We start from the raw sequence: 16,243 nt of genomic DNA, 5'->3' as shown, positions 1-16,243 counted from the left end.
CCATCTGTTTCAATTTTGTGGAATAGTTTGGATAATATTGGTATGAGGTCTTGTATGAAGGCCTGATAGAATTCTGCACTAAACCCGTCTGGACCTAGGCTCTTTTGGTTGGGAGACCTTTAATGACTGCTTCTATTTCCTTAGGGAGTTATGGGGTTGTTTAACTGGTTTATCTGTTCTGATTTAACTTCAGTACCGGTATCTGTCTAGGAAATTGTCCATTTCCTGTAGATTTTTCAAGTTTTGTTGAATATAGGCTTTTATAGTAAGATCTAATGATTTTTTGAATTTCCTCTGAATCTGTAGTTATGTCTCCATTTTCATTTCTGATTTTGTTAATTTGGACACACTCTCTGTGTCCTCTCGTTAGTCTGGCTAAGGGTTTATCTATCTTGTTGATTTTCTCAAAGAACCAACTTTTGGTTTTCTTGATTCTTTCTATGGTTCTTTTTGTTTCTACTTGGTTGATTTCAGCTCTGAGTTTGATTATTTCCTGCCTTCTACTCCTCCTGGGTGTATTTGCTTCTTTTTGTTCTAGAGCTTTTAGGTGTGCTGTCAAGCTGCTTACATATGCTCTTTCCTGTTTCTTTCTGCAGGCACTCAGCGCTATGAGTTTTCGTCTTAGCACAGCTTTCATTGTGTCCATAAGTTTGGGTATGTTGTACCTTCATTTTCATTAAATTCTAAAAAGTCTTTAATTTCTGTCTTTATTTCTTCCTTGACCAGGTTATCATTGAGTAGAGCATTTTTCAATTTCCACGTATATGTGAGCATTCTTCCCTTATTGTTATTGAAGACCAGCTTTAGGCCGTGGTGGTCCCATAACACGAATGGGATTATTTCTATCTTTCTGTACCTGTTGAGGCCCGTTTTTTGACCAATTATATGGTCAATTTTGGAGAAAGTACCATGAGGAGCTGAGAAGAAGGTATATCCTTTTGCTCCTCTTAGTCTGTCTACGTCTCTGTTTAATTTCTGTTTCCATGATCTGTCCATTGATGAGAGTGGGGTGTTGAAATCTCCTACTATTATTGTGTGAGGTGCAATGTGTGTTTTGAGCTTTAGTAAGGTTTCTTTTATGTTTGGAGGTGCCCTTGTATTTGGGCATAGATATTTAGGGTTGAGAGTTCATCTTGGTGGATTTTTCCTTTGATGAATATAAAGTGTCCTTCCTTATCTTTTTTGGTGACTTTTAGTTGAAAATTGATTTTATTTGATATTAGACTGGCTACTCCAGCTTGCTTCTTCTGACCATTTGCTTGGAAAGTTGTTTTCCAGACTTTCACAGTGAGGTAGTGTCTGTCTTTGTCTCTGAGGTGTGTTTCATGTAGGCAGCAGAATGCAGGGTCCTCTTTGCGTATCTAGTTTGTTAATCTATGTCTTTTTATTGGGGAGTTGAGGCCATTGATGTTGAGTGATATTAAGGAATAGTGATTATTGCTTCCCGTTATATTCATATTTGGATATGAAGTTTTGTTTGTGTGCTTTTCTTCTCTTTGTTTTGTTGCCAATACGATTTGTTTCTTGCTTCTTCTAGGGTATAGCTTGCCTCCTTATGTTGGGCTTTACCATTTATTATCCTTTGTAGTGCTGGATTTGTAGAAAGATATTGTGTAAATTTGGTATTGTCATGGAATATCTTTGTTTCTCCATCTATGTTAATTGAGTGTTTTGCAGGATGCAGCAACCTGGGCTGGCATTTGTGTTCTCTTAGGGTCTGTATGACATCTGTCCAGGATCTTCTGGCTTTCATAGTTTCTGGCGAAAAGTCTGGTGTGATTCTGATAGGTCTGCATTTATTTGTTACTTGAACTTTTTCCCTTACTGCTTTTAATATTCTTTCTTTGTTTTGTGCGTTTGGTGTTTTGACTATTATGTGACGGGAGGTGTTTCTTTTCTGGTCCAATCTATTTGGAGTTCTGTAGGCTTCTTGTATGCCTATGGGTATCTCCATTTCCTGCAGATTTTCAAGTTTTTTGAATATAGGCTCTTATAGTAGGATCTGATGATCTTTTAAATATCCTCTGATTCTGTGTTTATGTTATTGTAATGAGGTCTTGTATGAAGGCCTGATAGAATTCTGCATTGAACCCATCTGGACCTGTGCTCATTTTGGTTGGGAGACCTTTAATGACTGCTTCTATTTCTTTAGGAGTTATGGGGTTGCTTAAATGGTATATCTGTTCCTGATTTAACTTCGGTACCTGGTCTCTGTCTAGGAAATTGTCCATTTCCTGCAGATTTTCAAGTTTTTTTGAATATAGGCTCTTGTAGTAGGATCTTATGATTTTTTGAATTTTCTCTGATTCTGTGTTTATGTTTCCCTTTTCATTTGTAATTTTGTTAATTTGGACACACTCTCTGTGTCCTCTCACTAGTCTGGCTAAGGGTTTATCTATCTTGTTGATTTTCTCAAAGAACCAACTTTTGGTTCTGTTGATTCTTTCTATGGTCCTTTTTGTTTCTACTTGGTTGATTTCAGTTCTGAGTTTGATTATTTCCTGCCTTCTTCTCCTCCTGGATGTATTTGCTTCTTTTCATTCTAGACCTTTTAGGTGTACTGTCAAGCTGCTGATATATGCTCTCTCCTGTTTCTTTCTGCAGGCACCCAGAGCTATGTGTTTTTCTCTTAGCACAGATTTCATGATGTCCCATAAGTTTGGGTATTTTATACCTTCATTTTCATTAACTTCTAAGAAGTGTTCATTTTCTTTCTTTATTTCTTCCTTGACCAGGTTATCATTGAGTAGAGCATTGTTCAACTTCCATGTGTATGTGGGCGTTCTTCCCTTATTATTGTTGAAGACCAGTTTAGCCCTTGCTGGTCTGATAGGACGCATGGTATTATTTCTATCGTTCTGTATCTATTGAAGCCTGTTTTATGGTCTGTTTCGGAGAAAGTACCATGAGGTGGAGAGAAGAAGGTATATCCTTTGTTTTAGGATAGAATGTTCTATAAATATCTGTTAAGTCCATTTGGTTCATGACTTCTCTTAGTCTGCCTATGTCTCTGTTTAATTTCTGTTTCCATGATCTCTCCATTGATGAGAGTGGGGTGTTGAAATCTCCTACTATTATTGTGTGAGGTACAATGTGTGCTTTGAGCTTTATTAAGGTTTCTTTTATGTATGTAGGTGCCCTTGTATTTGGAGAATAGATATTTCGGATTGAGAGTTCATATAGGGGATTTTTTCTTTGATGAATATGAAGTGTCCTTCCTTATCTTTTTTGATGACTTTTAGTTGGAAATTGATTTTATTTGATATTAGAATGGCTTCTCCAGCTTACTTCTTCCGACCATTTGCTTGGAAAGTTGTTTCCCAGCCTTTCACTCTGAGATCTTGTCTGTCTTTGTCTCTGTGGTTTGTGTCCTGTAGGCAGCAAAATGCCGGGCCTCATTGCATATCCAGTTTGTTAATCTGTGTCTTTCTTTGGTGGAGTTGAGACCTTTGATGTTGAGAGATACTAAGGAATAGTGATTATTGCTTCCTGTTATATTCATATTTGGATGTGAGATTATGTTTGTGTGCCTCTCTTCTCTTTGTTTTGTTGCCAAGATGATTACTCTCTTGCTTTTTCTTGGGTGTAGCTTGCCTCCTTATGTTGGGCTTTACCATTTATTATCCTTTGTAGGGCTGAATTTGTAGAAAGATAATGTGTAAATTTGATTTTGACATGGAATATCTTGGTTTCTCCATCTATGTTAATTGAGAGTTTTGTAGGATACAGTAACCTGGGCTGGCATTTGTGTTCTCTTATGGTCTGTATGACATCTGTCCAGGATCTTCTGGCTTTCATAGTCTCTGTTGACAAGTCTGGTGTGATTCTGATAGGTCTGCCTTTATATGTTACTTGACCTTTTCCCCTTACTTCTTTTAATATTCTTTCTTTGTTTTGTGCATTTGGTGCTTTGACTATTATGTAACCGGAAGAGTTTCTTTTCTGGTCCAATCTATTGGAGTTCTGTAGGCTTCTTGTATGTTTATGGGCATCTCATTCTCTAGGTTAGGGAAGTTTTCTTCTATGATTTTGTTGAAGATATTTACTGGTCCTTTGAGGTGGGCGTCTTCACTCTATTCTATACTTATTATCCTTAGGTTTGATCTTCTCATTGAGTCCTGGATTTGCTGTATGTTTTGGAACAGTTGCTTTTTCCATTTAACATTATCTTTGACAGTTGTGTGAATGATTTCTTTTTTTTCTTTCTTATTTTCCCCCATCTTTATTAACTTAAGTATTTCTTATTTACATTTCAATTGTTATTCACCTTCCTGGTTCCTGGGCCAACATCTCTCTAACCCCTCCCTCTCCCCTTCTACATGGGTGTTCCCCTCCTCATCCTCCCCCCATTACCACCTTTCCCCCAGCAATCCCGTTTTCTGGGGTTTCAATATTGTCAGGACGAAGGGCTTCCCCTTCCACTGGTGCTCTTCCTAGGGTAGTCGTTGCTATCTGTGAGGTTGGAGCCCAGGGTCAGTCCATTTATACTCTTTGGGTAGGGGCTGAGTCTTAGAGCTCTGGTTGGTTGGAATTGTGGTTCATATGGGATCTCAAGCCCCTTCAAGCTCTTTCAGTCCTTTCTAAGATTCCTTCAACGGAGGTCCTGTTCTCAGATCAGTGGTTCGTTGCTGGCATTTACCTATGTATTTGCTGTATTTTGGCTGTGTCTCTCAGAAGAGATCTACATCCGGTTCCTGTCGGCCTGTACTTCTTTGCTTCATCCATCTTACCTAGTTTGGTGGCTGTTTATGTATGGGCTACATGTGGGGCAGGCTCGGAATGGGTTTTCCTTCTGCCTCTGTTCTAAACTTTGCCTCCTTATCCCCTGCTAAGGGTATTCTTGTACCCCTTTTAAAGAAGGAGTGAAGCATTCGCATTTTGGTCATCCTTCTTGAGTTTCATGTGTTCTGTGATTCTAGGGTAATTTAAGCATTTGGGCTAATAGCCACTTAGAGAGTGCATACCATGTGTGTTTTTCTGTGATTGGGTTACCTCACACAGGATGATGTTTTCCAGTTCCAACCATTTGCCTACGAATTTCATAAAGTCATTGTTTTTGATAGCTGAGTAATATTCCACTCTGTAGATGTACCACATTTTCTGTATCCATTCCTCTGTTGAAGGGCACCTGGGTTCTTTCCAATAAGGCTGCTATGAACATAGTGGAGCACGTGTCTTTGTAATATGTTGGGGCATCTTTTGGGTGTATGCCCAAGAGAGGTATAGCTGGATCCTCAGGCAGTTCAATGTCCAATTTTCTGAGGAAACTCCAGACTTATTTCCAGGGTGGTTGTACCAGTCTGCAATCCCACCAACAATGGAGGAGTGTTCCTCTTTCTGTACATCCTAGCCAGCATTTGCTGTCACCTGAGTTGTTGATCTCAGCCATTCTCACTGGTCTGAGGTGGAATCTCAGGGTTGTTTTGATTTGCATTTCCCTTATGACTAAAGATGTTGAACATTTCTTTAGGTGTTTCTTAGCCATTCAGTATTCGTTAACTGTGAATTCTTTGTTGAGGTCTGAACACCATTTTTAATAGGGTTATTTGTTTCCTTGCTGTCTAACTTCTTGAGTTCTTTGTATATTTTTGATATAATCCCTCTATCAGTTGTGGGATTGGTAAAGACCTTTTCCCAATCTGTTGTTTGTCACTTTCTCCTAACAACAGTGTCCTTTGACTTACAGAAGCTTTGCAGTTTTATGAGATTCCATTTGTCAATTCTTGATCTTAGAGCATAAGCCATTGGTGTTTTGTTCAGGAAATTTTCTCCAGTGCCCATATGTTCAAGAGGCTTCCCTACTTTTTCTGCTATTAATTTGCATGTATCTGTTTTGATGTGGAAGTCCTTGATCCACTTTGACTTAAGCTTTGTACAGGGTGATAAGCATGGATCAATCTGCATTCTTCTACATGTTGACCTCCAGTTGAACCAGCACCATTTGCTGAAAAGGCTATCTTTTTTCCATTGTATGGTTTTGGCTCCTTTGTCAAAAATCAAGTGACCATGGCACTTGCATTCATTTCCGGGTCTTCAATTCTATTCCACTGGTCTATCTGTCTGTCTCTGTACCAATACCATGCAGTTTTTATCACTATTGCTCAGTAATACTGCTTGAGTTCAGGGATAGTGGTTCCCCCCAGAAGGTCTTTTATGGTTGAGGATAGTTTTAGCTATCCTGGGCTTTTTGTTATTCCAGATGAATTTGTAAATTGTTCTGTCTAACTCTCTGAAGAGTTGGATTGGTATTTTGATGGGGATTGCATTGAATCTGTAGATCGGTTTTGGTAAAATGGCCATTTTTACTATATTAATCCTGCCAATCCATGAGCATGGGAGATCTTTCCATCTTCTGAGGTCTTCTTCAATTTCTTTCGTCAGTGTCTTGAAGTTCTTATTGTACAGATCTTTTACTTGCTTGATTAAAGTCACACCGAGGTATTTTATATTACTTGGGGCTATTAGGGAGGGTGTCTTTTCCCTAATTTCTTTCTCAGCTTGTTTCTCTTATGTGTAGGGGAAGGCTACTGATTTATTTGAGTTAATTTTATACCCATCCACTTTGCTGAAGGAGTTTGTCAGGTTTAGTAGGTCTCTGATGGAACATTTGGGATCACTTAAATATACTATCATATCATCTGCAAATAGTGATATTTTGACTTCTTTCTTTCAAATCTGTATCATTTGATCTCCTTTTGTTGTTTGATTGCTCTCGCTAGAAGTTCAAGAACTATATTGACTAAGTAGGGAGAGACTGGGCAGCCATTTCTAGTCCCTGATTTTAGTGGGATTGCTTCAAGTTTCTCTCCGTTTAGTTTAATGTTAGCTACTGGTTTGCTGTATATGGCTTTTACTATGTTTAGGTATGGGCCTTGAATTCCTATTCTTTCCAGGACTTTTATCATGAAGGGGTGTTGAATTTTGTAAAATGCTTTCTCAGCATCTAACGAAATGATCCTGTTGTTTTGTTCTTTCAGTTTGTTTATGTAATGGATCACATCGATGGTTTTCCATATATTAAACCATCCCTGCATGACTAGGACGAAGCCTGCTTGATCATGATGGATGATTGTTTTGATGTGCTCTTGGATTCGTTTTGCCAGAATGTTATTGACTATTTTTGCATCGATATTCATAAGGAAATTGGTCTGAAGTTCTCTTTCTTTGTTGGGTCTTTGGGTGGTTTAGGTATAAGAGTAATTGTGGCTTCGTAGAAGGTATTCGGTAGTGCTCCATCTGTTTCAATTTTGTGGAATAGTTTGGATAATATTGGTATGAGGTCTTCTATGAAGGGCTGATAGAATTCTGCATTGAACCCACCTGGACATGGGCTCTTTTGTTTGAGAGATCTTTAATGACTGCTTCTATTTCTTTAGGAATTATGGGGTTGCTTAAATGGTATATCTGTTCCTGATTTAACTTCGGTACCTGGTATCTGTCTAGGAAATTGTCCATTTCCTGCAGATTTTCAAGTTTTTTGAATATAGGCTCTTATAGTAGGATCTGATGATCTTTTAAATATCCTCTTATTCTGTGTTTATGTTTCCCTTTTCATTTGTAATTTTGTTAATTTGGACACACTCTCTGTGTCCTCTCACTAGTCTGGCTAAGGGTTTATCTATCTCTTTGATTTTCTCAAAGAACCAACTTTTGGTTCTGTTGATTCTTTCTATGGTCCTTTTTGTTTCTACTTGGTTGATTTCAGTTCTGAGTTTGATTATTTCCTGCCTTCTTCTCCTCCTGGATGTATTTGCTTCTTTTCATTCTAGAGCTTTTAGGTGTACTGTCAAGCTGCTGATATATGCTCTCTCCTGTTTCTTTCTGCAGGCACCCAGAGCTATGTGTTTTTCTCTTAGCACAGCTTTCATGGTGTCCCATAAGTTTGGGTATTTTATACCTTCATTTTCATTAACTTCTAAGAAGTGTTCATTTTCTTTCTTTATTTCTTCCTTGACCAGGTTATCATTGAGTAGAGCATTGTTCATCTTCCATGTATATGTGAGCCTTCTCCCCTTATTTTTATTGAAGACCAGCTTTAGCCCGTGCTGGTGTGATAGGACACATGGTATTATTTCTATCGTTCTGTATCTATTGAAGCCTGTTTTATGGTCTGTTTCGGAGAAAGTACCATGAGGTGGAGAGAAGAAGGTATATCCTTTGTTTTAGGATAGAATGTTCTATAAATATCTGTTAAGTCCATTTGGTTCATGACTTCTCTTAGTCTGCCTGTGTCTCTGTTTAATTTCTCTTTCCACGATCTGTCCATTGATGAGAGTGGGGTGTTGAAATCTCCTACTATTATTGTGTGAGGTGCAATGTGTGCTTTGAGCTTTATTAAGGTTTCTTTTATGTATGTAGGTGCCCTTGTATTTGGAGAATAGATATTTCGGATTGAGAGTTCATATAGGTGGATTTTTCCTTTGATGAATATGAAGTTTTCTTCCTTATCTTGTTTGATGTCATTTAGTTGGAAATCAATTTTATTCAATATTAGAAAGGCTACTCAGCTTGCTTCTTCAGACCATTTGCTTGGAAAGTTGTTTTCAGCCTTTTACTCTGAGGTAGTGTCTGTCTTTGTCTCTGTGGTTTGTTTCCTGTAGGCTGCAGAATGCCGGGTCCTCATTGCATATCCAGTTTGTTAATCTATGTCCTTCTTTGGCGGAGTTGAGACCATTGATATTGAGAGATATTAAGGAATAGTGATTATTGCTTCCTGTTATATTCATATTTGGATGTGAGATTATGTTTGTGTGCTTTTCTTCTCTTTGTTTTGTTGCTAAGACAATTACTCTCTTGCTTTTTCTTGGGTGTAGCTTGCCTCCTTATGTTGGGCTTTACCATTTATTATCCTTTGTAGGGCTGAATTTTTAGAAAGATATCGTGTAAATTTGGTTTTGTCATGGAATATCTTGGTTTCTCCATCTATGTTAATTGAGAGTTTTGTAGGATACAGTAACCTGGGCTGGCATTTGTGTTCTCTTATGGTCTGTATGACATCTTTCCAGGGTCTTCTGGCTTTCATAGTGTCTGGTGAGAAGTCTGGTGTGATGCTGACAGGTCTGCCTTTATAAGTTACTTGACCTTTTTCCCTTCTGCTTTTAATATTCTTTTTTTGTTTTGTGAATTTGGTGTTTTGCCTATTATGTGATGGGAGGAGTTTCTTTTCTGGTCCAATCTATTGGAATTCTGTTCGCTTCTTGTATGTTTATGGTCATCTCTTTCTTAGGTTAGGGAAGTTTTCTTCTATGATTTTGTTGAAGATATTTACTGGTCCTTTGAGGTGGGCGTCTTCACTCTCTTCTATACCTATTATCCTTAGGTTTGATCTTCTCATTGAGTCCTGGATTTCCTGTATATTTTGGACCAGTAGCTTTTTCCATTTTACATTATCTTTGACAGTTGTGTCGATGATTTCTATGGAATCTTATGCTCCTGATATTCTCTCTTCTATCTCTTGTATTCTGTCGGTGATCCTTGTATCTGTGGTTCCTTGTCTCTTCCTTTGGGTTTCTATATCGAGGGTTTTCTCCCTTTGTGCTTTCCTTATTGCTTCTATTTCCATTTTTAATTCCTTCACCTGTTTGATTATGTTTTCCTGGAATTCCTTCACAGATTTTTGTGGTTCCTCTCTATAGGCTTCTCCTTATTTATGTTTTTCTGCATTTCTCTAAGTGAGTTCTTCATGTCTTTCTTGAAGTCCTCTAGCATCATGATCAAATGTGATTTTAAATCTAGATCTTGCTTTTCTGGTGTGTTTAGATATTCAGTGTTTGCTTTAGTGGGAGTATTGGGCTCCGATGATGCATGTGGTCTTCGTTTCTGTTGCTTGGTTTTCTGTGCTTGCCTCTCGCCATCAGGTTGTCTTGGGTGTACCTTGTTCTGCTATTTCTGACAGTGGCTAGACTGTCCTATAGACCTGTGTGTCAGGCGTGCTGTAGACCTGTTTTCCTGTTTTCTTTCAGCCAGTTATCCGAACAGAGTTTTCTTCTTTCAGGCGTGTAGTCTTTCCTATATACTGGTCTTCAGCTGTTCCTGTGGGCCTGTGTCCTGAGTCTACCAAGCAGGTCGCTTGGAGCAGAATATTTCGTCTTACCTGTGGTCCCGGGGCTCAAGTTGCTCCTGGGGGCCTGCTTTTGAGCTCTCCATGAGAGTGGCAACCAGGAGAGCCTGCACCGCCTTTTCCCTGAGCCCCAGTGCACCGGTGTCCCAGATGGCATACGGTGTTTTCCTCTGGAGTCAGAGATGTGGGCAGAGTGTAGTCTCTTCTGGCTTCCCAGGTATGTCTGCCTCTGTGAAGTTTTAGCTCTCCCTCCCATGGGATTAGGGTGCAGGGACTTGTTGACTGGGTCCCTTCAGATCCAGGCGGTGTCTGGACCGCAGGGGACCTGCTGCTTAAGTGCCCCTATCTTCCTGTTCCCAGAGGCCCTATACAATTTCCTCTTGGGCCAGGGATGTGGGCAAAGGTGGGCAATATTTGCAGTCTCTCCCACTCTGCAGTCTGAGGAGTGCCCAACTGTCTGGGCGGTGAGCTCTCTCTCCCAAGGGGTTTGGGAGCAGGGAGCTGTGGGCTGGTATCCACGAGGTTCGGGCTCCAGCTAGAAACACATATCGATCCATTCTTACCACCCTGTACAAAGTTTAAGTCCAAGTGGATCAAGGAATCAAACCAGATACACTCAATGTAATAGAAGAAAAAGTGGGGAAGAATCTCGAACACATGGGCCCTGGGGAAAATTTCATGATCAAAACACCAATGGCTTATGCTTTAAGAGCAACAATAGACAAATGGGACCTCATAAAATTGTAAAGCTTCTACAAGGCACACGACACTGTCAATAGGACAAAATGTCAACCAACAGATTGGAAAAGGGACTTTACCAATCCTAAACCCAATAGAGGGCTAATATCTAGGATATATACAAAGAACTCAAGAGGTTAAACTTCAGAGAAACAAATAACCTTATTAAAAAGTAGGGTACAAATCTAAACAAAGAATTCTCAACTGAACAATAACAAATGACTTAGAAGAACCTAAGGAAATGTTCAACATCCTTAGTCATCAGGGAAATGCAAATCAAACAGTGCTGAGATTCCACCTCACACTAGTCATTATGGCTAAGAACAAAAACTGTCATGATGTTGAGAAACAGACACACACCTCCACGGTTGGTGGGATTGCAAGCAGGTACAAGCACTGTGGAAATCAGTCTGGTTGTTACTCATAAACTTGGCCATAGTACTTTCTGAGGAGCAAGCTTTACCTCTTGTGGGCATATATGCAAGAATTGCTCCAACATCCAACAAGGACACATGCTCCACTATGTTCATAACATGATTATTTATAATAGTCACAAGCTGGAAATAACCCAGATGTCCTTCAACAGAGGAATGGATACAGTAAATGTGATGCATCTACACAGTGGAATACTATTCACCTATTAAAAACAATGACTTTATGAAATTCTTAGGCAAATGGGGGGAATTGGAAAATGTCATCCTGAGTGAGGTAAACCAATCACAAATGAACACACATGATATATGCTCACTGATAAGTGTATATTAGCCAAAGAGCTCATAATACTCAACGTAAAATTACAGACCACATGAAACTCTTCTTAGAATGGATTAAAATACTCACAGGAGAAAATACAGAGACAAAATGTGAAGCAGAGACTGAAGGAAAAGACATACAGAGACTGGATTCATCCCATGTACAATCATCAAACCCAGACATTATTGTCCATTCAAAGAAGTGCATGATGACAAGAGCCTGATAGGCTTGGAAAAAGCCTGAAAATACAGAGGCTGAGGCCCACAGACAACCATTGGACTGAGAAGAGTGTCCCTAATGGAGAAGTCAGAGAAAGGCCTGAAGGAGATAAACAGGTTTGCAACCCCATAGGAAGAACAATATCAATGAACACAACAACCCAGAGCTCACAAGGACTAAAACACCAACCAAAGAGTACAAAAGGAGTTACGCATGGCTCCTGTCCCCCATATAGCAGTTGATGGCATTGTAGGGCATCACTAGAAAGGATTTTGGCCCTGTGAAGGCTTGATAACCAAGTGTAGGGAAATGCCAGGGCAGAGGCAGGAGGTAGTGTATGGGTTAGTGCAGGAGGACCCTCATAGAAAAAAGGGAAGTGGGCATGGCATATGGTGTTTCCAGAGAGGAAACCAGGAAAAGGGATGACATTTGAAGTATAAATAAAGAAAATATCCAATTAAAAAAAGATAAAGAAAAAAGAAAACAGGCAGAACTCCTACATGCCTTCTGCATCAGCTGTTGCCTCCAGGTTCCTGCTCTGTTTGACTTCCTTTCCTGTTGTCCTTCAGGGATGAACAGTGTGATATAGAGGTGCAATACAAATAAGCTCTCTCCTCCCCAACTTGCTGTTTGGTCTTGGTGTTACATCACAGCCTTAGGAACCTTAACCAGGACAGAAATTGGTACCTGGAATGACAGACATAACCTTGTTGTTTGCGGGAGGATTGTGGAAAGGCTTTGGAACTTTGTGCTATAAAAGCCATAGACTGTTCTAATCTTGGTGAGCCATTTTTAAAACCATGGAAGATAAGAATGTTAAAGGCTTTGAACGTCTCAAAGGCAAATTTATAGACTTTATCAGGCTACTCATTATTTTGACATAAGATTCTGTGGTTCTGGTTAGCTGGGCCTGAAGAATCAACTGTGATTAAGAATATACTAGAACTGCTAATGTTAAACCTTTGCTCTTCTGGAATTCTCAATGCTGCTTGTGTCAAGCTGAGAAATTAGTGTTTGGGAAGAGGCCAGCATCACTGAGGTGAAATCTTCTGAAAAGTGTTTTTAGTGAGTCAGCACACAGAAGCTGTGTTCCAGACATGACCAAGGTTTTACCCTGTTCTGGTAGATGAACTTGGTAGTTTAAGAGTCATCAATGTGGTACTAGTTTTGAAAGCATTCAGGAGTTGTGGAGAGCAACTGAGGCTTGTTATTTACTGTGAGAGGACAGGGGAGGACATTGGTGAAGACGCATCCTTAGCAGCAGTTGAAAGCCAAGGACTTAGGTGTCATGCAGAAAACCATGAAGCCCAGTTGCAACTGAAGACACCAGCACTTTTGAGATGTCAGTACCATGGGGCAACCACCAAGAAGAGCAGCAGTAGTGCAGTGGAGCCTGCCAGAGCTTAGAAGACAAGCTGTGTGTCCTGCAGAAGGCAGAGCCAGAGCAGTGACCTAAACCCTTTAGAGTAACCCACAAGATCATAAATAATTCTGAGATATTGAACATTACGATTATTTTTTATGACTGGAGTTTGATATGCCATTGTTCAGTTTATGACTGAGCCCTGGTTCTTCCCTTTTGAATTGAGAAGTTTTTTCATTTATCTTTCATTATTACAGGTGCCTACAGAGGAATGCCTTTCATTTTAAAGGAGATTGTGGGGTTGTTTTTTAAAAGGGGGATTAGATATATAAAAGACACTGGAATTTTATTGTGTTTGTATTTGTAAGAATGGGGGAAAATTTTATATTTTATATTGTGATATTAATATCACTGTGCTATCTTGAGATAAATGAGAAAGGAAAAGGTCTGACAAACAATGTGTTTGTGTGTCAGTTGATCAAGATGTCTGACTATTTTTATGTCAAACAAACAAGAAAATCATTAGAGAGGAGGGAGTATCAATTGAGAAAAATATCCCCTAAGATCAGGTTATGGTAAAGCTTCTAGGGCACTTTTTAATTAAGGATTGATGTGAGAAGTTTGAGCCCATTGTGGGAGAGGGCACCATTGACTTCATTCCTAGGTGTTGCTGCTGGAGAGGCTGTTTGTTGCCACTCTTTTTTGGAAGCGTGTATGGTAATTTCTGTTATCATGAAAGCTATTCCTTGGAAAAGGTCAATTCAGGTCAGTTCTACATAATGGCTCTCTGGAGCCAGGTTCTGAAGTTCACGGTGTCTTCACCAATGGAGACATACCTTGTCTATCTGGGAAGATGGAGAATTAAACTAGGTCAACAGCACTACACTATATTTTGTGAGTCTTTTCGGCATACCTGAGTAAGAACTCAAAGAGGGCTTCCAGTATTCGGTATTGGGGGATTTGTTGACCCTTCGAGGAAGTACCATCAGCTCCAATGAAAGCAGTTCATTAAAATTTTCTGTGTATAATTATAGACATAAGTACATGTATTATATGGATTTGTAGCTAGTTAACAGTATGATTTCTTCTTTTTTTCAGCTATCTCTATTATTTTACCTCCTTTTCTCTTCCTGTATTTGCTTCTCTTTCCTAACAAGCCTGCATTTGACCAGATCACTTGTATTCTGCTATTTCCCTTTACCTTCCTCCCTTCTTCTTTCTTTAACTCCCTCTGTCTTCAAATGAAGCCCCGTCCCATTTTCTCTATCATATCACACTATTCCACCATTCTTTTTTCTGTCTTTCAACTTGCTTCTGTATATCCCACCCACCCATTCCCTAAGGAATCTCCCTTCCCCATTTCTGTGATTAGATTATTTACATTTCGCCTTTCACCTCTCTATTGCTCCCCAACAAGATAATCTTGGCTATGGTCCCATTTGATTCTCCTGGTTCCTATAGTTACTACAGGCTATGCACTCTCATCTGAATATTTAAGTCTAGGACCTCTCCAATCAGAGATTATGGGCCATCTGCAGGACAATTTATAAACTCACAATTTTAACAGAACCCAATGACAATATGGAAAATATACCACTATTTCTTTTTTGCTTCATTGTATAAGAATTCTGCTTTTAGGGCTACATTACAGTTTGAAATGAGAAGATTTAAACTCTCCTTAAATTCAACAACGATGATTTATTGGAACTAGAACACAGGGAGCTAAAATGGGGATTCTCCGGTCTTGCAACAAAATGTCAACTCTCAAAATTGCTATCAATTTCATCCTCATCAGGCTGTAAGGATTTCTTAATTTTATTTAACATTTTTGCCCACATTAATGTAAGCATCCTATGGTTAGGTTGCTATGCTCATAATCTGTTTGATAAAGGACAGCTATCCTCAAATTAGTCTGTAACCAACACTAAGATTTTGACTCTTCGTTGCTTCATCTTCTGGTACTCAGAAAAATCCATACATGTCTGTTTTAATATATATAAAGTCCCCCTTTTCCCTGAGCTCTTCAATTATCTTTGGGGCTTGAGAGTATTCACACTGGACCTGCTGGCCTGTGTTCTCTGTGTAACTTGTTGGCAACACATGAACATGTTGATGGGTGGTAGTTTAACTTTTCAATGTCCATTCAGCTTTCAAGCAGAAGTGTTCTTCCTTGCTCTGTCTCTGTGGTGCTGCTTGTGAAGAGAAGGAAGAAGAGGAACTTCTAGGCTATTACAGTTTGACAGAAGGACAAAATATCATAACTGAGGTAACAGTTTGACTTATACAGACAGGTTTTTGTAAGCTTCAGTACATACCATAGAGTCTTCTGTGAAGTACTAGGGTCATCTGGAGACCCTTTACTGGGAGTGTTGCAGGGCAAAAATGCACATTTTGTACACTACATACAGCAGAAAAATGAAACGTAGCACCTGTTTGCACATGGCCAATGCCATCTCAATCTGTGACTCCTTGACACAAATGGGCCTCTGTTTCTCTTTGCTGACAATTTTACCAAAGGCTGATGTTTCAGAAACTTTGAAGGTTTTAGTGCACTTGGGTGGCTGGACTGTAATACCTGTGCCAAAGACTGAATCCACTCCAATGAGACGAATGGGCTGTGGCTTCCTAACCGTTGGTTTCTTCTTGGCTGCTGTTCCTTTCTGTGGCTCAGGTGTATTGCCAGGTAATTCTAAGCTCTTTGCTGTTTTCATGCTGGGGCATCTCTGAGAGCCATCAACTTTGTAAAAGCACTGTTGTACTTCAAGATCAGAGGGGCTCTGTGGGAAGTCAGGTGAGACCCTTAAAGGATGATTGGAAGAAAAGGTAGGTGTTGTGTGGGACATCCCTTGCAAATTCTCATCCAGGGGCTTTCCCAGGGAAGAGAGCTGGTATCCTGCCAATGAGTGTCTGACTATACTCCGCCACACAACAGAAACTCCAGAGTAGCAGACAGAGTCTTTTCTCTGTCTGGCTCTTACAAACAGCCTTTGTGACCTAAGCCACCAGAACATAACCCTCAGCAGGGCTGGTGTCTCTGTGAGGTGTCAGGGCCTGTCTACTGCCCAATCCTCAGAAGCCAGATATGGAACCACTGAGGCCAAGTCAACTTT

The 16,243-nt window shown here is 39.7% G+C and overlaps 1 protein-coding gene across 1 annotated transcript; it reads right to left on the bottom strand.

The window, feature by feature from the left end:
- Positions 1–15,490: 15,490 nt before the first annotated feature.
- On the bottom strand, positions 15,491–16,144 carry LOC116911616 (FANCD2 opposite strand protein-like). Its single transcript, XM_032915587.1, has one exon. It carries the CDS (start codon positions 16,142–16,144, stop codon positions 15,491–15,493), a length of 654 nt encoding a protein of 217 aa, XP_032771478.1.
- Between the last annotated feature and the right edge of the window lie 99 nt (positions 16,145–16,243).

This window comes from Rattus rattus, chromosome 10 (genome assembly GCF_011064425.1).
Source record: "Rattus rattus isolate New Zealand chromosome 10, Rrattus_CSIRO_v1, whole genome shotgun sequence".
Classification (NCBI taxonomy): Eukaryota; Metazoa; Chordata; class Mammalia; order Rodentia; family Muridae; genus Rattus; species Rattus rattus.
The sequence above is the reverse complement of the archived record's forward strand: the minus strand, read 5'-3'. Positions and strand labels throughout refer to the sequence as shown.

Excerpts from the sequence above, each read along its gene's own strand:
- LOC116911616 (XM_032915587.1), bottom strand. The coding sequence starts at position 16,144 with ATGTTCTGGTGGCTTAGGTCACAAAGGCTGTTTGTAAGAGCCAGACAG.